Source organism: Phalacrocorax carbo, chromosome 9 (assembly GCF_963921805.1).
Source record: "Phalacrocorax carbo chromosome 9, bPhaCar2.1, whole genome shotgun sequence".
In the NCBI taxonomy this organism is placed as follows: domain Eukaryota; kingdom Metazoa; phylum Chordata; class Aves; order Suliformes; family Phalacrocoracidae; genus Phalacrocorax; species Phalacrocorax carbo.
In genome coordinates, this window is record NC_087521.1 from 608827 (window position 1) to 636103 (window position 27277).

Genomic DNA, 27277 nt, shown 5'->3' on the forward strand with positions numbered 1-27277 from the left:
GAATGAATCTTAGGTCCCCTATGAGGGAAGGATACAGGAGCTCTTCAGCTGTGTTGGCTACGCAGTACAAGACCAAAAGAGAAAGGATGCAAGAAGTGTTTTAGGATGCTAGCCCAAGGGAAGAGCAGCAATCAGGTTTCCAGCACTTCTGCAATTAATATGTACTCCTAAAATGCTGAGAAGGGACAGAGGTATTGCCCTCAACACAGTCCGCAGCCCAACAGCAGAGGGTCTTGAGAATGAAGAGACACATAAGGTCTTTGTCGTAAACAAGTCCCTTTTAACAGACTGAAGAATAAGATCTCCTAGCACCTACGTTCTTACTGAACCCAGCTTGGAGAACATCTGTTTCTAAGAAAATAATCTGCTTTGTGGGTGCTAAAATGAACTATTTGAGTGGGTTTTTTTTAAAAAAAAAAAAAACAAACCCACGCCAAATCCAAACAATATTTGATTTGCTTTTTGCAACACAGCATTTACCAAATTTGACCCAACTGTGTGACCACTGTGGTTGTGGTGCTTCTATGTTTTTAACCGCCTGCAAAGAAATTACTCCCCTGTAATTTTCCCCTCGCTTGGTTCTAGTTCCCTTTGATGCAACTGCTTCTACTCCGAACTCCTCTCTACCTCATTTATGTGCCAGATCACCACACATCCATGTCTGAACCTATCCTCCTCAGAGGGGAACTCATCCCTCACTCATGTCTCCCCCACTGCCTCCTCATTTGGGTCTTCAGAAGATCAGTGCTTCATTTTACCAGATAGGACTAATTAGAGCCTTCTCAGCCATCATTACAGCTTAAGAATCTCCTGGTTTCTAGGGTACAACAGTGGTCATCACTCAGGGTGGGCATGGCAGGACTCCAGGGACACAGCCCTACCAATGTCCTGCTACAGAGCAGCACTAAGAGAGAAAGCCCCAACTCTTTTCCTTTTTAGTGAGTTCCCACAGCACTTCAACACTAGACACATTACCAGGCAGCATGGGGAAGCACTGGTTCCCCACACACCAGCTAACTTCCAGCACACCATCACCCTCCTTTCCTAGACAGAGGTTCTACCACAGCTGCTTTCTGTAGGGGCAGACCCAGCTGATCCTAATCTGAAAAAGCCTCTTCAAGTGAACTAGCAGGCAGTCAAGCGCTGACTTTAAACTCAAAGCCTCAAAATTGACATTTCTGGCTGTTGTATTTGGTTTTTTTTTTTAAGGTAAGTTTGGGAAAGCTTACCAGCCTACATGGGGAGTCACAGTATTTGAGACTCAGCAACGCACAGGCTAGCAGACATCTGTCGGTGGTGATGCTTCCCTGCCCTCAAGTTAGAGGCAGAAGAAAGACCTTTGACCTTTGGGAGGTTCCATAAGGAATAGGCACGCTGATAGCCTGAGGAAAAGATCAAGGAGGGAGTAACAGGAAGAATTCATTCCCCCCAACCCCAGCTATTTCTTTCAGCATATAAAAGCAAGTCCACTAACTGCTCTTAACTTTTGCCAGAAAGGATACTTTCCTGCCCAGCCAGCTAAGGAGGGCTTCTTCAGCCATTTTCAACTGATATGCTACATATCCTGATATCCTACAAATCTCTCTGCCAGTTCCTGAAGTATCCCTCTAGATAATGCAACCCAGGAACCCATGCAAAGAACTGGCATTATGTCTTTCTGGGGACACAAGCCCAGTAAGAGACAGGCAGGGACCAGGCAAAAAAGGATGGAGGATCTTTTCTGGCGGGAAGTAAGGTGGAATAAGAACAGGCTGAAACACTTGTTTCAAAATGGATTTTATTCCAGGCATTAAACAGATTTTGGCACATGCTTTCTTCAAGAAAAGGGAAAACAAATCTGGGCTTCACATAAATTACCTCTGGCAAAGTGCAACTTACAACTAAGTGGGGAAAATAAACCTTTTGAAATTGATTCCTGTACAACAGTAGTTTCAGTGCCTCTTAAATAAACCCCCATTGGTTCACAGCACACAAAATTACATTGGATGATCTGATACAATAACAGCTTTCTTGAAGGATATTACCAATGCAAATGCTCTGTCTTGACAGTCTAGGGGGCTGTTTAAAGTAAACAGGAAAACAAGGGCAAGCAGCTGCTTGTCCTGACTGTTAAAGAAACAAATCACTGGGTCAAATTTGAGGCGCCAGTCAGTTTGCTTTCAAAAACCCCACCAAAGTCCTGTTCTAAAACATGGCACTGCGTGGACCTTGGGGAAAAAAGCACATGTAACATTGGTCCTCCTTCCCTTTGGTGCAAGGGAAATGAAAAGTATGCCAATAATTACTTGGACAAGACTTTTATTTATTCTGAGGGAAGTTTACTCTGCCCACACTTGAAAGCAGCATTTTGTAATGCACCTCCTTTTCAGCAATTGCCAAAATCCATTGGAAACCAGTGGTTTCCAGAAGATGATGTGGGGAGAGGCTGGCACTGGGCCTCCAGGAAGGTCCTGTGAGCAGTGCTTTAGCTGATGGAGGAGTAAGCAGTGGGTAGGTGACCCCAGGACAACATGTCCAAAACCAGGTAGAGTTAGGGTTCTGATAGCCCCTAACTCCAGGGACAATTTTAAGTTATTGACATCCAGCATATGCCCACCTTGTCCCTTTTCTCCCCCAGGCCGGGGCACCCAAAGAAGGAGAGTGTCCAATCTTCAATGGATACCAGTTCACACTCTGCCAGGTGGTGAGCAGTAGGAAGAGAGGCACAAATCAACACAGCTAGTCCAGGTACCTCTGTTCTGGGAGTGATCACTAACCTCCAACACTGGAGCCAAGCACGAAGTCAAGGGCAGTAGCCAGCATGCTGACAAGAGCCGTTTGAACCAGGGCTGGCCCAAAGCCTGGAGACTGTATAGAAGCAGGGCTCCGGTGGTCTGCAGCAGTCAGGATAACGTTTGTAGAGGAGCTGGGTCCTAGTCCCAGTACGATTATGAAGAAGGAACTGCAAGAAAGCTGTACACACAAGAAGGAAGGAAGCAGTACCTGGTGGAGAAGTGAACATGCTGTTAGCTGCAACTCTTAAGCTGCTGGAGAGTGAAATGGGGGAAGCTCAGATGGTCCACTTAGGATGCATTTTGATGAAAACACACAATCCTTCAGCGCTTCATTGTGTACAGAGCTTACATGCTCAGTACAGGCTGATTGGCCTTTCCTCTGTCTTTGCATCAACTCTTTTCAAGCCTGGTATGTGATGACCTGACTGTTCCTGTCTCCAACTGCCTAACGATACTGTTCTGGAAGTAGCGTCTCCTGCATTTTCTTGTTTAAAAAAGCAATTGCTAGCAGGATGGCATCTCTCCCTGCTGACGAGTCTGCCTGCCCTGCCTTCTTTCTGTTCCCTGGCCACACAGAAGTGTGGCTGCATCATGCTGTAAGGGTGGGACCAAAGGGAACTGCCTCCCGAGTTTTCAGTTCAGACAGGCCATGCGTCTGGTTAATAAGTGTCGAGATAGTGAGCTGATGTGAAAGTGAAGGGGGAAACAGGAAAAGAGCTCCTGCCACCTGGCTGATTTGTTTAAACAAAAGAACTGAGAACAGAAAACAAGTTGTCCAGTTCTCACACAAGCACTTTTGAGCACATGCAACATATGAAGAACAGTATCTGTCCTTTTGTCAACTGTTTAGGCTAACACCAAGGTAAAAGCAAGAATTAAAAAAGGACACAAGCATGATCAAAAGCAGCCAGCTGTTCATAATCCAAATGAACATCCTGTTTCTTTTACACAAGATCAGAAAGGATCCAGGCAAGCAATTGCCTACTGAAGGTGGCCCCACCATCTGTTTCCCCTGCCTTCGAAAGGAGGGTTGGTTTACAAAACCTATCTCCAAGAGGAAAATTTAACAGATCTAGTAGGAAAAGATAATGTTGTGGGGATTTTTTTTTTAAATTTGAATAGGTAAGCTTCTTCTGGCAGGTCTGAAAACCCACACTTAGCTACAGCTGGCTGGTAACTGGGAGCAGGACTGAGATGCTAGCTAGAGACACCAGTTGCCTTTGGTACTTCCAGAACACAAAGGAGAGATTTCTCAGGGCAAGTCTGTACTGTGGCAGCATTTGTGCAAAGGGCAGTTTCAGCTTCACCAACTAACCTCCCCAAGATGCCCACCAGGAGGAGAGCTGGGCGTTGCAAGTGGAGCAGCCACAGGCCTTTTCATCTCCTCTTTCTGAGAGAAAAGGGGAAAAGCAACTAGACAGAGGGTTTGGGTGGCTTGTCATGCCAGGCTGCATTCACAAGGGCCATGCAGAGCCAGCAAGAGGGCTGTGCTCCTGCCAAGACAACAGCAGGAAGCCTACAGTGACTATGGGGCTGTCCCCTTCTGTGTCTCGCAGCAGGGAACCAGGTGGGCTCCTGCTACATGCTTGAGCCAAGTGCAGTAGCTCTGTCAGTGTGCACTGCCCACACAGCTCTGTGGATCACCTTCAGTGTGGGGTGCAGCAGGCAGTGTCTGGTAGCACTGGGAAGAGCAGCCAGAGAATAGTCCCAGCTTCCCCAGCATCCCAAAGTGTCGGCACCTGTCTCTGACCAGCTCCACAGGAGTGTGGTACCCTGAACCCAGGTCCAGCTGGGCTGCCTGCAGATTTGGATCACTCATGGAGGCAGGGTTGGCCTTCTACCTGTAAAAAACTGGAAGCAAGAATTCAAAAGGGAATAGTCCCCTGGTTATGCTGCTAAAAGATTGTCCCCTTCTGTTGTCAGCATTGTGCCCCGTTTCCCAGCCTCAGCCCATTTGGCCGTAGGGCAGCTACTGCCGGCAGAGGAAGGAATGGGCCCACCACAAAGAGGTCACAAACCTGCCCCCAGAGTCTGCTAGTTCCTTCCCAGCCCCTCTACTCATCACGATGACTCTTCTTCGCGCCAGTCCTCACTGAGCCAAACACATGCATAAATGATGCACGATGTTAGAGTGAAAAGCCAGGGAAGACAAATTGCTACCAATGTTTGTATAAGCATCATTTAAGCTGATGGACTGAAGGTCGTGGACTCTGGATGCAGAGAAAGGAACAGATGGGGACAGCTGCAAGACAGTTCTAGTCACACCGAGTATTGGGCTGGGTCCTCCCCTTCTCTGGGTGCAGCTATGCACAGACATCAGCTACAAAGGAGAACTTAAGACAACAGATGGGAAGATTTCAACAACTCTCCTCATCCCTCTGTCACCCCCAGCTTCTTCTCTGAAAAGCTCAAAAACACCAGGTGTTCAGCTGAAATGGTGGCTTGCAGATGGGCACAATGAAAACATTTAGGGTCAGACATACAAAACCATTCCTCCCTTCCCAATCCCGCTCTGTTCCCAAAGTCACATGCACAAAGAACCAAGAAGATCTCCGTGCTACCATCATGTTGCTTGTAGTAGCTCCCACTGTTGGCCTGGTAGATCTGCTTGGCAAGGGTTGGTCACCACTCCCCCAGTCTGGTTTTCCAGGCAGAGACCGCTGACAAAGTGTTGAATGAAACTGCCTTTCATCTTCCACTTCTGTGAGAAGACAGAGAAGAAACATGCTGTTACTTCCATTTCACCAGGGAACTGTGCCTCCAAGCTGGAGGAGAAAGGCTGAGCACAAACCTCAAGTAAAACCTAACAACTGGGGAGACTGAAAATCTGGGTACTGGCAGCATCTCCAAAGCACTGGTTTCCTGTATTAATGATACCTGGAGTTTGAGTTTAGCTGAATTATAGAGTATATTCAGAAGCATCTAGAAGGCAAACAACACACAAATCAGCAACTAGTGGCATTTTCAAAAGCATATTATATTCACAGTTTCCCTGCCATTGCCAGAGTCCTGCATCTCCAGCCATCCAGTTACCTGTCAAAACCTGAAACTCTTCTATGGTTTCCTTCCAAACTGCAGAAATCAAAGCACTGAAGGCTTTTCCAACATGGAAAGCAATCCACCCACAGAAAGCAAAAATTACATTTCTTGCTGCTTCCCTAGATTATATCTATCTCTCTTCCATGTCCCTTCATCTCTCCTCTCATCAAATTCAAGATTTTCATCAGCACTACACTGAAAGCCCTTCATAGCTCTGCACCCTTCTCAGCTGCCTCTTTTTTGTAATCTTATCTGTCCTGCCAACATTTCAGCTTGTAAGTGTCCATTTGACAGCTTCTCAGTTTTTCTCAGAAATTGCTCTGCTTTCTGCAGTGCTGTCCTCTGGGTCTGCTCCCCTCAGAACATATCCACAAGGTCCCACATGCAACCCTTTCCTGAAGGTCTGCTTTGATTGTGCTGCTTTCCAGGAAAAAAAAACGTATGTCCTAACCTTGAAATGCAAATTCTGCTGGGAAAGGCTGCACCTTCCGCCCCTGCTGGAAAGAACTGGGACCATTGTGGCTGATAGTGAAGAGAAAAAAAGTAGAAAGGAGTCTGTGGACTTGGGATCTCCCAGGTGAGGCTGTGCCACTCCTTCCAGTGGGGCACAGATGAGATCAGCAGGTTATTGTATTGAGTGCTCCAGGCTTCAGGAATTTTCCCATCACTCTTTTCAGTCACACAGATGACCCAGTTAAAATTAGGGTCTGGGTGCTCAGTCAGTAAACAGCTTAGGAATACTATGTGGATGTTTTGGTTAACCCATGACACTGATGAAGAAAAAGAAACAGCCTGACAGCACTGATAGACCTCAAGGCTGTTGCAGAAATGATATGCAAATTAAAAAATCGTGCAATATCCAGACAATGTCAAAACCTACCAACATTTTAATTCTTGGGTGACCCAGCAAACAGATTGCCATATGCTGTGTGGTTTAAGACACCCAGTTTTGTTCACATGCTGCTGGCAGCTGTCCTCCAAATCTGTGCGCTGGTTATATTTCTTGGAGGGCAGGGCAGTTGCAAAGCCCAGAGTAATCTGTTGCTCCTGTACCACATATTCCTTCAAGACTAAGTACCAGAGGCAGATCACTTTGCTACCACTGCTAGCCTTGACTGACAGGATACCACTAAAGGAGAGCCGTTTGTGCAGCAGGAAGAAGCTGGTTTTAATAGGCAAGGGGGCAGAGGAACGTAGTAATGATGGAGAGGAAGACACAATGCAGTCTGTGCACTGCAACGCCCTCACCAGCTGCTGCAACCCAATGCCTACACAGGTCCCAGAGCCATCTGGCTCTCGTATGGCAGAAGTCTCCCTGCAAACAGCTGAGGAAGAGTTGATACCGTAAAGCAGCAGCTGTAATGATGGAGTGGCAAGCAGGAGGTCTTCTCCCCTGGAAAGCAGCACACTGTGCTTAGCTGGTGCGATCCGAGCACAATGGCCTCCCCACCACTATTTTCCAGGGTCACAGACAGCTCAGTGAAGCGCCTCTTGACCTTCTCCAAAGCACACCTACTGTGCAAAGGGAAACTCTTCCTTGCCCTCCACCCCTTAATTCCCAACCTCCTCCTTTGCCTTCACCTGTGTATGTGCTAGAGAACGCCCACCAGCCATCTCTCACACACACCCCATAGCTCACCAGAGACCCTGTGTGATTTGAGATGTGATTTGAGATGGAGGACAAGGGCAATTACCAAGAGACACTGTTTTTCTGGTCCCCCCTAGCCGTTCAGGAGAAAACTAGCACCACTGCAAGGCTCACTCATGTTATTCCTCCAGATCAGAGACCCACTGCTGCATCACCTCTCCATGCTGAGATGGCTGTAGGGAAGAGTACAGCAACAGACAGAGCAGGACACCATCAAACACTCACCAGAGTATGTTTTCTCCTGCTAAAAAACTACACCAAGTCAATCAGCCTCTCAATGAATCACACCACTGGAAAGCCCAGCATTTCAAGTCACCCCAGATCCCTATGTTCAACAGAAAGTGAGGCAAGGATGGGTAAGGGGGAGGAGAAACACTGAATAGGTAACAAGGTTGAATATAATGCTCACCTGAGCTGTAGGGAAGTATCATGCATGGAGCTATTATAAAGCATACTGACAGTAAAAGCCAAAGCAGAGCTCCTCATCTCACATGGAAGTGGTATTTTCAGAATGACCCTTTCTGGTCAGAGACTGTGTTTTGCTGCCCTCTGAAAGATACCAGAGCAACTCCCCTGACTTCACCTGAACCTTTCACAAGACCTCCCTGCCTGACTGCCAGACCGCAGGATTACCAAGGACAGCTCAACGCCTAACCCTGTAGGGACACATCATATCTCATACCCTTGACAAGGGTGGGCAGTAGGAATGGGTGCAAACAGGAGATAGAATGCTTGTCTCCCACCACCAGCCACCTCAGAGCTGGGCAACCTAGTCTAAGCTAGTCACCTGGTGACATATCTATGGAGGGGACCAAGGTACAAGCACCTCTGGGAAGGCTCAGCTTTCTTCACAGACCACAAGGGGAGCCTGGGCAGCTAATAACAGTGATGATGCCCATCTTTAGGAAAAACAAACAGAGCAGACACCTCCTGCATACACAGCCAAACATTACAGGGAGTCCTCCCCTTTCCAATATCCAGACATTCTGACTGGCCTGTACTTGGAAGGAAAGCTTTTGGAAGATATAAGCATTGCACAGTCTGAAAAAAATTTGGCTTGAAAATCTCCCTTGGTATCCTTTCCTTGGGCAGATGGAGATAATACTGTTTACTGGTCACAGCAGGTTTGGAGTGGAGGTGAAAAAATAAGAATCCATATTTTCTTTGAAATATTGTGTCTTGATCCTCTTCCACAATGTCAAACCAAAAATTTTCCCCCTCTCTTGTAAAGCTCTCTCTCCATCTTTATTATCTATGTTTGTAAAGTACTTTGAGGTGACTGGATAGAAGCACTCCATGTGCAGTTACTAAGAGAAAAGTCAGAAATAGCTAGTCCTCTTCTACCCAATATATACAAAAGAAGAAAGTGTTTACACTCCTGTAATTTTTCAGGGTAATTGAAGATCAGGTGCTTCCAGACAGGTTTTCACTCCTCCTCTTTTCTGATAGTCTATGTAAAGTTGCATTTGTCTACACTTGGGGTAAAACGATACACTGAGAAGCAAGGTGGGAAAAAATTCCCAATCACGTCCAAAGGCTCACAGGACTTCAAATACTGTTTATCACACAAGAAAACTTAGTGTCCTCATTTTCAGGCTGGGGTCACATTCCTTCAGCCCATTTTAATGAAATATGGTTGTTTAGTAGGATTTCTCAGCATGCCACTTGTTCTGTTGGGAAACACTGTGTCAGTGTCATTTTCATTCTCTTGTTTTAGCGTCTGACACTCATTTTGTCTTCTATTTGTCCTGACTATAATAAAAATTACAACACCACTCCCACCATCATTGATAGCCAAAACCAAAGCTAAAGGCAACTATAGACTGTGCAATCAACTGAAAAATGCTGTTCTCCAAAGAACAGTATGGATAACATCCATCTGGTTTGAAATCTAGTTCTGATTATGCAGAACAGATCTTGGCTGGTCTTCTGCTAGCAGTTTCAGCTGTTGCTTTTGAACAATCAATGGGATCCTGGTGCCAAATAGATTTTGTTCCTGGTTCCATTCAACCCAAGGGAGAATAGTCTCACAGAACCAAAAACCATCTAAATTTTGACCATTGTCTCATATCCTCCTACTTGCAAAGTTCTAGACTTATTTTGAAGTAATACTCTAGATACAGCTTTTAATGCTGTAAAGCCTCCACTAGAGTATTACATATATATTAGATGGACTGTTCCTAGCACTCAGAAATAACAAAAAAATTATCTGCCCTGTGGACATGCTTAATGCACAACAGCTGTGTAGCATGGGCATAGCTTCAGTATGTTTGAAAGCAGAAAGCAACTTTAGGAGATGTATGGTGCTGTCATAAGGATCCAACCAGCTGTGCTGGTTTTGACTGAGAAAGGGTTAATTCTCTTCACTGTAGTGCCCAGTCCCATGCTGGAAAGGGTCCCCAGGCAGAGGAGTAGAAGTGCTGATTTTATTTCTGAGCTTAATAGAGAGACTCTTGATTCACATTTGCAGGAAGTGAGTTGTGACTGCCATGATCAGGACTAGAGGGGCCCTGCCTCCAGCCGGGTGGAGGAAAGGGATAACCGGGCTTACTGGACTGTGTGGATCCGATGGCCTGGCACGTCCGACCCACAGGAGTATAAAGCTTTAGTGGACACCGGCGCACAGGGCACCCTAATGCCATCAAACTCTATAGGGGCAGAACCCATCAGCATTGCTGGAGTGACAGGGGGATCCCAAGAGCTAACTGTATTGGAGGCCATCCAACTGGCCTTAGGTATTGCCGAATGGGAAAAGTGGCCAGTGCTCTATCTCTATACTGACTCCTGGATGGTGGCAAATGCCCTGTGGGGCTGGCTACAGCAGTGGAAGCAGAACTGGCAGCGCAGAGGCAAACCCATCTGGGCTGCCGCACTGGGGCAAGATATTGCTGCCCGGGTAGAGAACCTGGTTGTAAAGGTACGTCATGTGGATGATCACGTCCCCAAGAGTCGGGCCACTGAAGGGCATCGAAACAACCAGCAGGTGGATCAGGCTGCCAAGATTGAAGTGGCTGAGGTGGATCTGGACTGGCAGCAAAAGGGTGAACTATTTCTAGCTCGGTGGGCCCATGACACCTCAGGCCATCAAGGGAGAGATGCAACATACAGGTGGGCTCGTGATCGAGGGGTGGGCTTGACCATGGGTATTATTGCACAGGTTATCCACGAATGTGACACATGCGCTGCAATCAAGCAAGTGAGGTGGGTAAAGCCTCTGTGGTGTGGGGGACGATGGCTGAAATATAAATATGGGGAGGCCTGGCAAATTGACTATATCACACTCCCACAGACCCGCCAAGGCAAGCGCCATGTGCTCACAATGGTAGAAACAATGACTGGCTGGCTGGAAACATCTCCTGTCCCCCACGCCACTGCCCGGAACACTATCCTGGGTCTCGAAAAACAAGTCCTGTGGCGACATGGCACCCCAGAGAGAACTGAGTCAGGCAACGGGACTCATATCCGAAATAACCTCATAGACACCTGGGCCAAAGAGCGTGGCACTGAGTGGGTGTATCACACCCCCTGTCACGCACCAGCCTCTGGGAAAATGGAGCGGTACGATGGACTGTTAAAAACTACACTGAGAGCAATGGGGGGGTGGGACATTCAGGCACTGGGATGCACATTTGGCAAAAGCCACGTGGTTAGTCAACACGAGGGGATCTGCCAGGCGAGCTGGCCCTGCCCAGTCAGAAATCCTACATACTGTGGAAGGGGATGGAGTCCCTGTAGTGCACGCAAAAAATATGCTGGGCAACACAGTCTGGGTCCTCCCTGCCTCCGGCAAAGGCAAACCCATTTGTGGGATTGCGTTTGCTCATGGGTGCAATTGGTAGGTGATGCAGTATGATGGAGAAATCTGATGTGCACCTCAAGGGGATTTGATTTTGGGTGAAAACAGCCAATGAACTGAATGGCACGATGCAAACTGCTATATAATATTGTGTGTCACCTCTGTATTGTATCAACGATACCAGAGTACGAGCCTCCCAATCCATGGAAGATAAACTTTGATGAAACAGCGAAGTGCAGCAGTGATGGAACAGTGACTGACTCGGTATGCAGCGACCCAACGCCACACACCATCTCTCCCGCCCTGAAAGCCTGATACGGCAGATGGAGCCCAGAGTCATGGACTGGGTGAACTCAATGGACATTTTAATGGACATTTTACACGGAAGGTCCATGAACTAAGGGAATGATGTCTGTGTATTATGTTAAAGGATGGGAAGGGGAGGGGTGGTGGTTGGTGAGGTTGTATTGCATCGTATGGGACCTGGGCATGGTGTAAATGGTATGGAATAAGGGGTGGAGAATGTGCTGGTTTTGGCTGAGAAGGAGTTAATTATCTTCACTGTGGTGCCTGTGGTGGTCAGGGACCTTTCCAGCTTCCCACGCTCTGCCGTGTGGCCAAGAGGCCCGGAGGGGTGGGGCCACAGCCAAGAGAGCTGACCCCGACTGCCCAATGGGATGTTCATTCCATACCATGTGGGGCTGAGTGGGGCTGTGTGGGGCTGAGTTGCCGCCTAACCACAACACAAATCTTCTCTGGTGACGCTAAAAAATGAAGCCTTCATGTGCCCCATCTTTTTTTGTCAGAAATCTTACTTTTGCATCACTCAGACATAGACATGAAGTCTAGATCCAGAAAAGTCCAAACATCTTCCACCACAGACCTCTGATGACAGTAACACCAGAGATATTCAAAGCTGGGCTTTCATCATGCCGCCATCTCGTCTTAAGATATTGTATGTGTGACGCACATTGCCCAGGCTAACCCCCTTCCACTCAGACCACCTACTGGCTCTTACTTGCCACCTCCACCTCCCTGAAGTAGCTCAACTTCCCTTCCTGCATTCCCACTCAGCCCCTCTGACTTTCTGAGAAGCCCACTTGAACTGAGGAGTGGCTACACCCATGTGTAGTTTGAAAACACCGCTCTCCCCCCAGCACTCACACTTTGGGCTGTGAGTACCCATGGGGCGGCAGGCCAATTGTAGGGCAACTGAGGGGGTTTGTTCCCTCCAGCTTTGCTCTTTCATTTCACACTTCAAAGTTGCCACAGCAGTGGCCATCTCCTTGAAACTCAACCTTCCAAATATCAGTAGCTGTGCTTGGGTGACATCTTAGGCAGGCTGTTCGGCAAGCTGCCAACCCAGGAAGAACAAGGCTCCCTCTCTGCCTTGGCTCTCTGTTGCCAGAAACATGCCTTGTCATCCCAGACATACACTCTCAGATGACCCCCTTAAAAGTTGTTAGTTTCACTTTCCACTTGATCTAGTACCCAGCAGAGAAAGAGTCAGTTCCCAAAGTATGCAGAAAACATTGCGTTAGATGCAGGTCGCCCCTCTAGAAAAGAAATGGAGGAGAGAGAATGGAATAGTTTGCAAAGATGACTGACTTCAAGCTAATTAAAATCCTATGTTAGTATTAAAAACAATTACTCTTGTGTTTATGGAAGGAGGGGACTTGAATGTTGATTCGCCAAGAACACAACAAATTTGAGCATTGCAATTAGAACTGGCTTTATAAGTAGAAATCTGAAATGGGAGTTTGGGACTTCCAAAAAACCCCCCAACATTTCAGAGCATTTCAACCCAAATTAGACCAAAAATTCAAACACACCTCTCCAACCTCATCCCCACCCTATCCCTTCAGTCACAAGGTGGTTTGGAATGGCAGCTGTGATTCAAATCAGTCTCTAATTATTTGAAATGCTTAAACAAAATCCTTGCTTACAGTCAGTTGGCCAAATCATCTGCTAAGTCAAGTCCTTGATTTAAGTGCAGTTTGTTCACATAAGGTAATGGAAAACAACAGCTCACAACCTCAAGTGTGTGTGCATGTAATGAGCCTGTATATAATCAACATATCAAGGCTCAATAAATCCCATTCCAGCAGCAGAATGAGCCTGTTTGTGTAGATTAATCTCTCTTCTGGCTTCTGGCTAATAGGGCTTGCACTTCGTTCCCCTTCAGGGGACCTCTGTCCTTCCATGACAGGGGAGGTGGGGAAAGACAGCTGATTTTGTCAGCTGCTAGAGTCCTCTGTGCTGCCAGGGAGGAAAATGCTGCAAGGCACATAAGGGGAAGCTGCGTGACCTAATTACACAGCAAGGGGGTGAGTGATTACCAACAAGAAAAAGGAGTAGGCAAGCACACCCCACCTGGGATATCCTTGCAAGGCTGATCTGAGCTTATGAGTTTTCCCAGTGTATTCACAGTGGCAACTCTTCAAAGACTTTTCACCAACCCTAGAGAGGAAAGTCTACACAGGCTTTCCATAAATGGGCAACGCTGGATTTCAGTGCTTTCTTTCAAGAAGAACTGAATTCGGAGATTCATCTAGCATTAAAAAGTACTGACAAAAGACTAAAAAGTCTTGCTGAGGACTGGTAGCAAGCTGAGCCATCTCCTACCTTTGGGCTATCAAAACAAGAGCTGTGTCAAAACACAGAGCTAGCATAGCCTTAGATGACAGAAAATGTGTTCTGCCATGGTGTAGAGGCAAGCACAGGAACTAGGGCTGAAACAAGGCCAGTCCACTGTCTGCCAGTGCTGCGTTGTCACCTGTTGTGTTTTGCCCAGTTCTGATAAAAAGGCACATCACATCTCTGTGAGGGCACCCTAGCCATTGCAGAGGCCTTCTCTTACCTTGTGCTGTAAGGCAAAATGACTTATGTGTCCTGACAGATCAGGGACACACATCTTGGAAACAGCATAAGCTGGGCTTATGCAGCACAGGGCTGCATTTTGTTGGGAATACCGCGTTTTGTTGGGAATACTGCTGCTGTGTGTTTCTCCTCAGGGAGCAGTTTGGGTGGAACATATAGTGCTTTATGTCAGCTGGTATTTCTCAAGTGAGTTGCACACACTTTTAAGTCTGTTTGCATGTCCAAAGACAGCACAAAGAACACAGTTCGCTCACTTCTAAATAAGTCCCGCCCTTCCCTTGGGTATCTCAAAGCATTTGCTGCTTATCTACCCCTCTGATGCTGTGCTCCACCCATGCACTGATCCGGCTGAACATAAATGTACCCAAGGTCTGAGATCAGGGTGCTGCTGAGCTGGAGCTAACCATGCTGCCAAGGGCCCAGGCAGAGCAGACATCCACACACTAGCATGGTCTGTGCTCCCCGCTTTGGTTGCGGGCAATCTCATGCATCTGACCTAATGAAACACACCAGAGAGGGAGACACAGAAGATGGAATGGACTTCTATACACTTTGATCATACTAGGTTTCCCCCTGCAGGCTGTACTCATGTAGGAACACTGGTATGTGGCAATGGAGGGATTAAAAACAGGTGCACCGCTACCTACCTGTCTGCCATCTTTTTGATTGCAGGATTCCAGTGTGATCTGAGAGCCAGTAGAGAAGGAGGTAATTGATAGACACTTGTCCTGCTGTCTAATTAGAGGGTCACTGAATACCCATTCCTTTGGCATAGAGAAAAGAAAGGTTCCATTAGGATCATAATGGTGATGAGATGAGGTTTTTCTATCAGGTACTTCAAACCCACCAAGGCCAGAGATGCCTTTTCATCCACCACTAACAAAAAGGGCAGAAGCAGGAGCAAAGCACCAAACTGAAGCTTGCCTTACCTGAGTGACAGGTGGATTGCTCACTGTTCCTTTACAGATTCCCATGCCAGCCAACATATTCCCTGTAGTATCCTGCGTCCGAGACTCCAGGCAGTTTCCTTCTTGTTTAATTATTCCTGGAATCAGCTCCTTTTCAGGAACCCTTGAAGTAAAACGACAACTGCATGGCACTTCATTCACAGAATTGCCCAAAGCACACATGCATTTAGAAGGGTGTAACTAGCCCCTTACTGAAACATAGTCCCCTTTATTTCACACACAGAATCACAGAATGGTGGGGGTTGGAAGGGGCCCCTGGAGATCACCTTGTCCAAGCCCCTGCTTGAGCAGGCACCCCCAGAGCAGGGGGCACGGGAATGCGTCCAGGTGGGTTTTGAATATTTCCAGAGAAGGAGACTCCACAGCCTCCCTAGGCAGCCTGTGCCACTGCTCTGTCACCCTCATATGAGGGTGAGAAGTTTTTCCTCATATTCAGGTGGTACTTCCTGTGTTCCAACTGGTGCCCATTGCCCCTGGTCCTGCCATTGGGCACCATTGAAAAGTCTGGCCCCATCCTCTTGACACCCACCCTTTATATTAATTATATTTATATATTAATATTCAATATTAATAAACTTCTGTGTGGGTACTTATTTTACTACCACATCCTTCAGCTTGTGAAGAAAAATTCTTCCAAATATTCTTGATTATGACTCATTAGATTATATGGTATTATGATTCTGTCTTGTTTAGTCAGAATTTGTGGGACATAGTAGCTTATGTAGTCTTTGCAATGGATGATTGTTTGACCCTTTCTTTATATTTGCAAAGTGTGGTATTTTTCAAACTCATTTGACAGAAGATGAAAAAATATCATGCTAGCTATCCACTGGAAGTGCCTGGAGGAGACAGAAGTCAATGGAGAACTTGGTCAGAGGGCTGGTACCCTTTTGTTTCAGAAGGCATAAGGTGCTTTAGGTGCACACAAGCATTTCAGTGTGATGTATCTTCTGAAAGAGGCCATTGCCAGTAAAAAGCCATATTCACACTGATTTATTCTCCTCCTACCTCCCCCTTTTCCAGAGTCTTCCCCCAAGTGCTAGCACATATTCACTGTCTCATTGGTAGAAATACAGGAAAGATCTGTAAAGGCCAGACTACAGCTGGATGTTTTAGCCTCGACCGATATTAGCTACAGACTTTGCTTGACTGAGACGTAAAGATGTCCTGCCAGGGTGTGTTAGCTAGCAAGTGCTAACAACACTGCCCCGCCCAGGCTACCACCCAGCAGAGCAATGCCACAGCGCTGCTGCATCCTGACCTGGGGCAGGGGAAGCCTGGTTCTGAAGCACAGCTGGTTCTGGCATTCTGGCAGCCTAGGCTGAGGCTGTCCAACTCTACTGGGCTCAGCTACCTCCAGGCAGAACATTCAATAGGCAGAGACCAAGCCTTAACAAGGAGGGATGTAGTGCTCTGGCACTTGTCTACACCCTGCACCTCCAGAAACACAACTGTTGCACATCTCTGAGGGACAGTTGTATGGGGCAGGGCAGAGGGCTCCCAGAGGCAGCAGCAAGAAACCTTCTGCAGAGCTGTTGTGATGATACAAGCCAGAAAAAAAAAGAGGAACAAAGGAAAACATTTTCAAGCATAAGTCTCTCTTTCGCCCAGTGCTGCCAAGGCTCAGCTTCTCGTGACCCACCTCCCAGATCCTTCAGAGGTTTCTACAAGTGGATAACTGACTCACTTGAGCTCAGGGTAGACATTCTCCAGATACCACTGGAAGGATTTACAGTTCAGTTTGCGTCGCTGCTCCACTCGGTCTGCAACACTGGAAACACAGGCAGATTGTTGAGGATAAGGCAGTGAGGGAGGAGGGAGGGGAACAATGAAGATCAGCCAGGAGGTTTGAGGGAGACTATATGACTTTTCCCCCTTACTCATTCTCCCACCTGGATGTTGCTGGGTTCAGAGCGCTAGCAGTGACCTGAGGTGAAAAGGATGAGAGAGACAAGTGGCAAGAAATAGAAAAGGAAGACATTAACACCTTCAGAGAGCAATTCTTGCACTTCCTTTGGCTCAGAACGATGGCAGGGCCCACTTCCTACAGTGTTAAATAATGCATTGCAGAAAAACTACTGTAGGACCATCAAAGCATTTCTGCCTCTGGGTGCCCCTGTAGAGGCATACTGTGAAACCTGCACAACCACCAGCTACTGAAAAGGCCTAGAAACTGTTGGTGCTCAGGTATATACAAACAGTTACTCTGTGTGTGCTAAAGGTGAGGGAACATGGCAGCAGCTCTAGGCTCACGTAGGGTTTCAGACCTAAAGAACATACTTATTTGTTCTTAGGCAGTTTTGGGAAAGGGGAGGCGTATAAGGGGAAATTAACTCAGCACCCTGGTAACTGCCTGCTGCAGCAGTCCTCCCACTGCTGATTTGCTTGTCTTTAGCTGGCCAAAAAAGAGGACCTCCCTCAAGCAGTCCTACTGAGCAGTAACACTAGGGACTCTCCTTTTCAAGCTATACCACTACATTTGTCTGTTGGGAAGGACTTACAACTGTTCCATGCTCCTTGCCATCCTCAGCCCACAGAGGCCACTGTACCGCCTCAGGAGAATGTACTTAGATCCTATATTCACATCAAATTTGTGGGAAAGCAGGGTCCATTTTAGGCCCAGTTGACAGTGATTATGTCAGAGGCATTTGCATCCTAAAATCTAGATTTATTGCAGGTTCACAAGGCTGTTATTACAGGTCAGGAAATTTGCCTGAAGTCAAATCCTACAGCTCTGCTCCAGCTCTTACTCAGCCAATTCTGCCAGTAAAGGCACTAGGAAGTCTGTGTGAACAATAACTTCCAGCTTTGGCCCTAAAACATGTTAGCAATATATCCATGTCCAATATGCAATAGTCTGGTTTCCTTCACAAGCAGCAGGGTTACTTGCTATTTGACCCCAGCCCAGCTGCTGCAGTCAGCACAAAGACAGATAAATTACGTAGGCGAAGGTATTTGTACAAAAATATGTAATGCATCATGATAATAAAGCATAATGTACAACAAAAAAGTGTGTATGGGTCAGACCAAACCTGCTCGTCATCAAATAAGCTAGAGATGCATCATTAACCTGTACATGTAGCTACACATTTGAGATACAATCATATTTGCCAAGTCCTTAAGCTGATACAATAGTCACTTGTTCACAGGCAGATATAACCGGCAGATGTAACCCACATCTGTACACCACACCTGGGATTTTTTATGATTATTTGGGAGTTCTAGGGGTTTGTTAGAACAGAGAGCAAGCTCTCCCCTCATCCCAGGTTTTGGTGTCCATCACCGATTTCTGGATCACAAAGAATGGTTAAGCCCGTAACAGTGAATCCCACATGGCCTGGAGACAGCTTTAGCAAAGGTGCTGTAAGGAGCACAATTCTGCACAGAAGTGGGCTCAGCAGGTGCTGGAGAGTCACAACCAGACTGCGCTTCTAAATGAGATGCCTCACCATTGGCCATGCTCTCTCCTGCCCTACAAACCAGGCAAACCACCCATTTACCAAGTGCACCAAGTGCACCAAATGCATCCTGCCCCATATGCCAGCTAGCTGTGCTTGCCCCAGGATTCTGCCTCCATGCAGGAACTTTGGATCAAACTAGTAACTGCATAGCTTACATTTCCAGAGCAGCTGCATGCTGTGTTAGAAAATATTCGTATCTATCCACTTAAAATGTCTGGCCTTTTGATTTCATTATAGATCTCTTCAGTCTTCTGTTAAAAATTATATATGCAGGGTTACTGGGGGAAAAAATAAAGTGAATTAGAAGCAAATGTGTTAACCAGACACTCAAGCTGCAACCTCCCTGGTGAGCCAGCCATTCAGAGCATCTCTGTTTCCCACACTTAGCCCCACGTAAGATCCAAAAATTATTTCTCACACTAGCAACGTGCTTACCAGAGCCTCCCTACTGAGGTTTGGGGGCAGCTTACCTTCCAAATGACTTCCCAATGGCAGATGGCCGGGCTTCATAGTAGTACTGCTTGTATTCATCCATCCACACCTCTGCTGTGCGCTTGGTGTTCCTGCATGGGGATGAGGAGATCCTTTGCTGAGTGCTGCTAAAGAACCTGCCCTCCCAGCGAGCAGGGACTAGGTGGGCAGACCCAAGGCCTGACTGCCAGGAGGGAGTGGGGGACAGTCCCAAACATGAAACACACTGGGCAGTACGGATGGATATAAATTGAATGTGTTAAGTCTGCAAGGCTTTACAAGGATGCTTCAGTTGAGAATTGAAAATTTTAACAGCCACAGTTTACTATGATTTTTTCCACACTTACTCCCTCTGCAGAGACACCTGGACTGACTGTCACCATCACCCTGCTTTACAGGATCCCTTTCCCCAGGTTAGAATAAAGCCATGGAACAATTCAGCTTGGAAAGCACCTTTAAGCTATCACCTGGTTCAACCTCCTGCCCAAAGCAGACTAGCTTCAAGTTAGGTCTTGCTGTTCAGGGTCTTGTCTAGTCAAGTTTTGAAATCTTCATGAATGGAGATTTCACCACCTCTCTGGGGCCCTGCGCCAGTGCTTAACTACCCTCACTGTGAAGCACTTTGTCTCATCTTTTTTCACTTCCCATCTGTCCTGCAGCGGAAGTTGTCCTTAGGGCTTGTCTCAGAGCACATACAGCTCAGTAGGATCTCTGGACTCAAAAGCAGCTCAGAGACAACAGAGGTGATTAAAGACTGCTGATGAACAGGCACGTGTCATAGTGCAGTATCCACGAATGGTCAGGATCTCTTTCTGGGGTATTGCTCCCCCCCTCCATTGCAGACTGAGGAAGAACAAGACGCACTAATACAAAAAACAGAGAAGGGAACAGGTTTTGTTCACAGAAAACAGCAACTCATCCTTTCCTTGAGAACAGATGCTCAGCCACAAGCTGTTTTCCTCTGTCATCAGGCAGAACGACAACAAAGAATTCAGGCTTACTTAGACATGCCCAACATCAAGGTGACCTGGCTGCTACCAGGAACTACCCAACACCTACTTGATATAAGTCAGTGCATTGCCTTCGGGGAAGTCATAGGGATGGCGCTTCCTGAACACGTGTCCCACTCGACTGCAGGGAACAATCTCCAAGCTGCCACCACACATCCACACTCGGAAAGAGAGCTCTGGAAGAGACCCCAAAAGTCATACAGCTGCAGGCAGAAGGGCAACTTCAGCAGTGTGCCTGAAAACCTTGCCCCTCTGCCTGCAACAGCAAAACCAGGAAAAGCAATGCCATGGTAAGAGGGGAAAACCTGTCCTCCCTTTGTTAAAATGGAGGCAAATCTTGTGGCTCAGAGACTTCCTAGCCTCCTCCAGTCCCACTCCTCTCTTTGGTTCCCCAAGCATTTCAGTGGGACACCTCTTCCTTTGACCAGGTCCTTGTGGTTGCTGTCAGGCCTTCAGGATGGCATTTGGCAACAGGCTGAGAAAACACCCACCTTGTTTTGGACTTCTGTAACACTCCAGCCTTCATCCAGCACATGGATGGAAGAAAAAAAGAAGAATTTGCCATGTAAAGCAAAACATGTGAGGAAGAAAGGGGCTTTAGGAGACAAGGAAAAAGAAGAGGACAAGATGAGGGCATAGGAAGTGAGTCAGTGTCTGCAGCAGAGCCCTCTCCCTCATACCTCCATGATATCCATCCTACAATATCTTGTTCTTGTTTTGCTTGGCTCTGTTAATTTAAAAAAAACAAACAACTGGATGACTGGGTTACAGTTTGTCACCATTTGCCTCTGCTTGGGGAGCTACTGAAAGCAGAAATCAGTCTAATACTGTGATTACAAAGATATGGAGAGAAACCTGCTACTTGAAGAAATCCAGCTGGTCCTGAAGCTAAATTCAAAATTTTCTTAAAGGATTAGAAGAACATGGAGCTTTGATGTACAGGAGCTTATTTGCATCACAAAAGAGATATGACCTAGCTCAAGCTTACGGGTCTGTCCTCGCAAGTTTAATCACTGCCACACCAGAGGGATTTTCCACTTGCATTCCATGTGGCAGTGAGAAGGAAGAAGGAAAATGAAAATTAGCTGGGTAGGTTGGTACTCCTTACCAAAAAGGCTTCAGATTGTGTAGGCTGATTACGTCAAAAACTTTACTCAGTTGAGATCTCCCTCCAGTAATGCCTGAATTATAGGGCTCTGATGTTTAGAAATTAAGAAAGACATTATGTACCCAGATCTAATGGCTGTTTCAAAGCATGTACACTCACTAACATCTTCCCAACTTTCATATTTCTCCACAGCTTTCCTCTCTAGCTCCTGGGAAAGGTTGTTTAAACAGTGTGAGGGGTTTTTTTGTTTGGGGGTGTGGGGGTTTTTTTGGGGGGGGGAGGGGGGGGGAGGGAAGATGGTGTATTTAATCTATCTTCTAAGTAAAGAACCATTTCATTAGACTGTACTTTGTGGCATTTCTTACTAGCTTTTGACTTTCCCTGACTCCTACCTAGAGCTTATTATTTTCAGTCTCTTTTCAACAGGGAATTCCAGCTTCAAAGAGAGGCAGGGCTTTAAAAACTAAAAAAGAAGCCAAGCCATAAGTTTCTGTCTGGTGATATGTCCAGCTTGCATTTGTTTTCCTGGAATGAAGTTCTGACTCATTCTGGCCTCTAACAAAAACAAAACTCTCAGGCTAGCACATGTACCTTAAAGTGATGTCCATTTCCCAAGAGAGGATTCCTCATGCTGCATTGATTCTTAGGCACACAGACAGACTGCATGTCCAGGTTTGTAAATGCCAGAATTCTTTAAAGAAGAGGCAAAAGAATGCAGATTTTGGGCACAGAGAGAAAATGGAGATCAAACATAGCTTATTAAGGACTTTCATCCGTCCTCTGATGGAAAGCATAGAAGAACTTTTTGCTGTATATTTTCCAGGACATGACCTAGTCCATATGTGTTTTACATTACTTAATCGCTGTGGCTTTTCCTCATCACAGTGGTAAAAAAGGGGTTTACCAGCTCACATCCAGCTGGAAGGATGTTTAGGCAGTTGGTAATTGCTGCCTGATCATTTCTGTGTGCCTGCTGCTTATGTAGAGCTGGCCTGACTCTGTGCCCTTCCCATACATTCTCTTATCCTGTTGCCTCACAGAAAAAAAGTTTCAAGGACGTTTATTAAAAATGGCCTTTGTGGGCAGGGAATGGCCCATCCCACCTACCCAAATTACTCACAACCACTCTCCCACCTAACCTGCAAATGGTGACCTTGTCCAAACAGTTCCTTTCCACTCAAAATTGTAATTTGTAGCAAAAACAGTGTTTCATAACATTATCAGCATTTTTCCTCAATCACAAAATGTAATTTTCTATTAAGCATGGAAAATTTTTTTTAAGAGAGTAAATTAACCATTCTGCATACTTCAAGGAAACTTAATACTTTTTGTTGTCAAATACAGTTTGGTTTCTACCCCCTCTGCCATGCAACAGCAACAGGCTCGATACAGAAGCCACCAGCTGATTTGTTGCCTCACATTATGTGGAAGAACTGAACAAAAGTTAGCTTTAAAAAAGAAAAGTAGTCTGTTTTGTTTTTAAAATACCTTCCCATTGCCGTCATCACAGTGGTGGTGTGGCAATGGAGCTCCAGGACAGGCCCTTTAAACACAGCATTGTGCACTTAGCTTTGCCCTTTTAAGCAAAGAGTGGAGGCGCAGGATGAGACACAAGAGATGGGAGACAACTAATTTACAGGGAAACCACACAAGGCAAAACTGCAAGCCCTGTACACCTGACCCAGTCCCACAAAGCCTGGCCCAGCCACTGCCAGGCTTTACAAGAGCAATCTGAAGGAGAATGAAGCAATTCTGTGGAGGTTCTGATCAGCTCTATGTGGGAGAAGGGCTGTGGGTGCGCAGGTAATTTACTGCCACTTATGGCAGAGAGCTCTGCTTAGCATCAAGCTACTGATATAAGCACCAAACAACAACACTGGCTCCCAGATGGGCATAAGGACAAAACCAAAAGCCTAAAGAAATATTCTTTCTCCATCTTTGGGTTTACAGGTTTTACACAGTTGCAGCTCAGCAGGATGGCCAAGTGGCTGGCTCTGCAGCTGGAGCAGGGCTAGTGACAGCAAGGAGCTGAGTTTGGCTATGTAGAGTCCGAGGGACACAGGAAAGGGGATCTTCATGTCTGGTTACTTCAGCCTAAAGTGCTTAGCTGATGCTGCTAGCACTGCCGAGATCCCAATGCAAGCCCCAATGAATATCTCCTTTTAATACCATGAAAATCATAAAACTGAAGCAAGACCTCAGAAATCAGAGAAAACAAGCACTCGTTATTAGATAATTTGCTTTAAAAAAGTGGTTCCTTGATATTCTGTTATCAGCCAAAAAAATTATTTCCTGGTTTCAGAGAGCATTTCAGAAAGAGGCAGCTCACCCAGCTGTGTTCAGAGAAACAAACGTTTCCTCCTCCTGAGTACTTTCTTTCTTTCTAATTGGTCCTCCAGGTGCTAGAAGACACCATACAAATTCTTATTTAAAGGGATTTATTTATAAATTTGTGACATTTATGGAAACTGTAGAACAGAATAATTTTTCTGGCACCGCTAGCTATGGAAAAGTCTATTTAAGTTGACTGCAAAACAGAGTAAAGAGTAAAGCTTTTATCTCTTCAGCTCCACCTGCATCATTTCTAAATGAATGCCCCAAATTCTCCATGAACCTCTTTTCAATATTCTTATTCTTTTTGTCACTAACACCTGGTGACATTGCAGCATCCCTTCACAGGGGCAAAGAGAGATGCTTGGAATATCTGCCACCATTAAGGGTTTCAGCACCATGACCTATAAGGTAAGAGCACTTGAGCTGACAGACTGCCCTGGGCCTCTGAATTCCTCAGACGTTTGTGATGCCCTAGTCTGCTTCTAAATGCTTGCATTCTGAATCTATTTGTACCCAAATTGCACTTACAAAGAGGCTTGTTCCATCAGGAAAAACATTCTTCTGACCTATCAAGCTGGGAGAGCAACTCAGACATATGTGGCGAAGAGGAACAGGTATAAGAAGAGAGCATAGGAGTGACTGTCCACTTCAGAGCTGGGGCAACACAGACTGTCACGAGGACTGGGGGAATATTCTCCAAAAACAAGCAACAATTTAACTATCGGGAGGTTCTTCTTTCTTTCTTGTACTGTGGAAGCACCTGTATAATAGTGCATACGCCTGTAAGAGAGTGATAGCCTTGATCGCAAAAAGGCTCCATTTACTCTGCACAAAGCTGACGGCGATATAATTCTGACCAACACAGGGGTTACTTGACCATGTCCCTAGCCTTAGATCGACATGCAGCTCAGATTTCTCAAAAGGAGAGTTCTGGTAGGTGATGAAGGCTGGAAAGTGGTTCTGCTTCTGCATTAGTGTGCCATACCCCTGAAACACCCTAAACTTACCAAAATTTTCTCCTCCCCAGATGTCCATTTGAGTATCATATTTTCCCAGGTGGTTAAACCAGAACTTGTCGATCACAAAGATGCCTCCTGCTATGACAGGGGTTCTGGAAAAGAAAACACAAGCCCACACAAAACAATCACATATATATGTAGCACCACCATCTTCATTTTCAGAAGGGGGAACAATCTGTCCTGGCCTGACAAATCGTATCTCACTTAAAAGAGAAAAATAGTAGAGCTGGGACATGACCCTTCAGCAGGCTTCTGAGATCCCCTTCACTAGATCATCCTCCTGCCTTTGTTAGATGGTCCTGCAAGCACTGCATGAGTGTGCCTTTTGCATTTATATAAATATGCACAGTGTGAAGGAATGACAGGGGCACAGTCTGATGACTGTGTTCACCAAGTAGACACGGTGTGAGAGACCCTGCTGAATGTACTGTTCTGCTGTTAGCAAGCTAGTGTCCTCTGGTGTACAATTTCTGGAGGCTCACAAACTACACAGCGGAATTGAATGATACTTGTATGTTACAGAGAGCTGCCTGCTTATACAGACAAGCACCGTAACTTTTTCTATCAATCAGAATTTGTCACAGTCTGCATTCCTCAGAGCCGTGTACGCAGCAGCAAGTCTGGCAATAACTGTTCCAGCCAACAGTCTGTTTTGTCCGTGGACATACATATTTAGGAGGGGAGGATAATTCTGTGCCCAAATTACTAGGCAGGGTTCAGTTCCTAGGTCTGCTTTACACTTCCTGGGTGACTGTTTAGCTGCTTCATTCCTTAATTCCTCACCTGGAAGATGGAGGTAATTAAAAACCCCCAAAGGGATTTCTGAGGCATTCAGAGCATTGAGTGAGACCACAAAACCAAACATAGAAGAGGTGGCTTGTAGAGGTGGCATGCCTACAAGCATATAATAATATATAATTACTATTCTTAAAATATTCAGGGAGTAATACTCTCAGAATTAGGGTATAGACCTCAAAGCATTCAGAAAAAAACATGAAGAGTTTGTCATCATCAAATGAACACTGGCATTTCATCCTCAGCAAGGCAGTCCCTGTACACTCCTTGCCATACAGGTGAAGGCTTAGTAAAGACATTTGGAGGACTGCACACAGTCCATCAGAGAGAGCTACCTTATAGACTGAGTTGGGTCTGTTCTGGACATCTTCTGCTCTATAGGAATCTGCTCCCACTTAAAGTGAAGGCTCCAGTCAAACCCTGAGAAGGAAAAACAGGTCAAATAGGTTTTGTTATTGTTTTTCTACTAGCTTCAGTGATAGTCTCCACCTTTACGTCATAGGCTATCCCTGCTTTCCTTTCCTGACCTCCCTCACAGTCCACCCAAAATGGCAAGTCTATCCTAATGTAGCATCCTTATCCCTTAGCATTACAGATCTCTGCTCAGTTCCACTCCATACCTTCAGGACAGTGTTGTCAGTGTAAGATGTAATTGCATTTTGGCCAGACTGTCCTACACTTCCCTGTCTGCCAAAGTTACGAAGCTTTCATCAAAGGACTTTGTGGGGTGGGATGTGATGTATTCTGGGAACAGAGGCCTGCAGATCATTGTAACCATCACCTCTTTCAAGACTACCATTTATTTGTAGTTGGCCTGTGGTGGACAGTTGAGCACAGCACAGTCGCTAACATTATACCATTGTTAAGGGTAGCCACAGAATGAGTAGCCTTTGGCAGTGCGGCAGCAAACCCCAGCCCTGGAAGAGGAAGAAGAGGACCAGGCACTGTGGGTGACCACACGAAGAGCTGCAAGCGGTCAGCTGCCAGGAGAGAGGCGAAAACGCTTTTCAGAAGATGCCATGAGATAGCCTGGCAGATAGGAACAGCAACTGGAAGTGCCTGTTAGACTCCAGCATACACGTAGTGTAGGGAGGGCATGGTGATATGCTTAATTCAGTTAACTAAGCCCTGAAATTGCAAAATGTTGTGACAGTGATGCAAGCTGAAGAAGAAAACACTGGTTGGGTTTTTTTTTTAACTCTGCAAAGGATCTGACTTTGCAAGTTGCAGGAAAAAGAAGACAGAGAATCCACCAGGAAAGATCATCACTCTGTTTTCAGCTCTTAGCTGACGCAAACAATTATTTTTCATGCACCATCCCTCAGGCCTAACTTACATAAACCATTCATTACACCCACCTCCCCTCAGATCTGCTGATGCTGCCAGGTAAGCAAAATTATCCAGGCTGATAACATCAATGATTGGACTCACCACTCGGGTATAATCCTGAGGGAGAGAGAGAAAGGGGAAAAGAAAGAGTGAGGCTTTTCTTGAATGTCTGGCAAAGCTGCCAGAGATCAGAAGATACAAAGCTGCACATGTAAATCTTTGTCTGGCTTCTCCAGTACAGTTCTGGTAGCTGAGCAAAGGATTCGTGCCCACTACATCCAAACATGGAGATGGTGGAGCCAGCTGCATGCCACGGATGTAGGGAATGGAGTCTGGGACCCCAACATCTAGGAGTGCTTCTAAGAAGCAGCTCTTTATTTCCTGTCCAAGTCACAGGGCATGAATCACTGTCCCAAAGGTTTTATGCTTGGTTTTGGTATCTACTGACAGCATACCTTCTGCGCAGCCATTCTTGAATTAACTCCTTATCATCAGCCTAGAAATGATCAACCCAATAATAAAGCACCTTCCTAACAAGCAGTATTAATCAAGACTCCAAACTTAAGAATCATAGTGCAAACTGGAAAAAAAAATTATAATATTAAGATATTGGGGGTACTTTATTGGCATTAGGGGTATAGATAT

General features: G+C 46.1%; 1 protein-coding gene across 2 annotated transcripts in view; it reads right to left on the reverse strand.

Annotated features, from left to right (window-relative positions):
* Positions 1-1766: 1766 nt before the first annotated feature.
* The window catches only part of GALNT16 (polypeptide N-acetylgalactosaminyltransferase 16), a 74415-nt gene continuing 48904 nt past the window's right edge, over positions 1767-27277 (reverse strand). The window contains exons 7-16 of one of the 2 annotated variants that reach the window (XM_064460032.1): positions 26662-26749; positions 25639-25723; positions 24497-24600; positions 20097-20223; positions 19037-19129; positions 16793-16876; positions 15067-15208; positions 14785-14901; positions 5336-5475; positions 1767-2982 (exon numbers count right to left, since the gene is read on the reverse strand). In XM_064460032.1, the coding sequence (XP_064316102.1) occupies positions 5338-5475; positions 14785-14901; positions 15067-15208; positions 16793-16876; positions 19037-19129; positions 20097-20223; positions 24497-24600; positions 25639-25723; positions 26662-26749 (978 nt within the window). In that variant the 3' untranslated portion in view covers positions 1767-2982; positions 5336-5337. Of the gene's footprint in view, positions 5476-14784; positions 14902-15066; positions 15209-16792; positions 16877-19036; positions 19130-20096; positions 20224-24496; positions 24601-25638; positions 25724-26661; positions 26750-27277 lie in introns of both variants that reach the window. The other variant, XM_064460031.1, reaches the window with a different exon arrangement.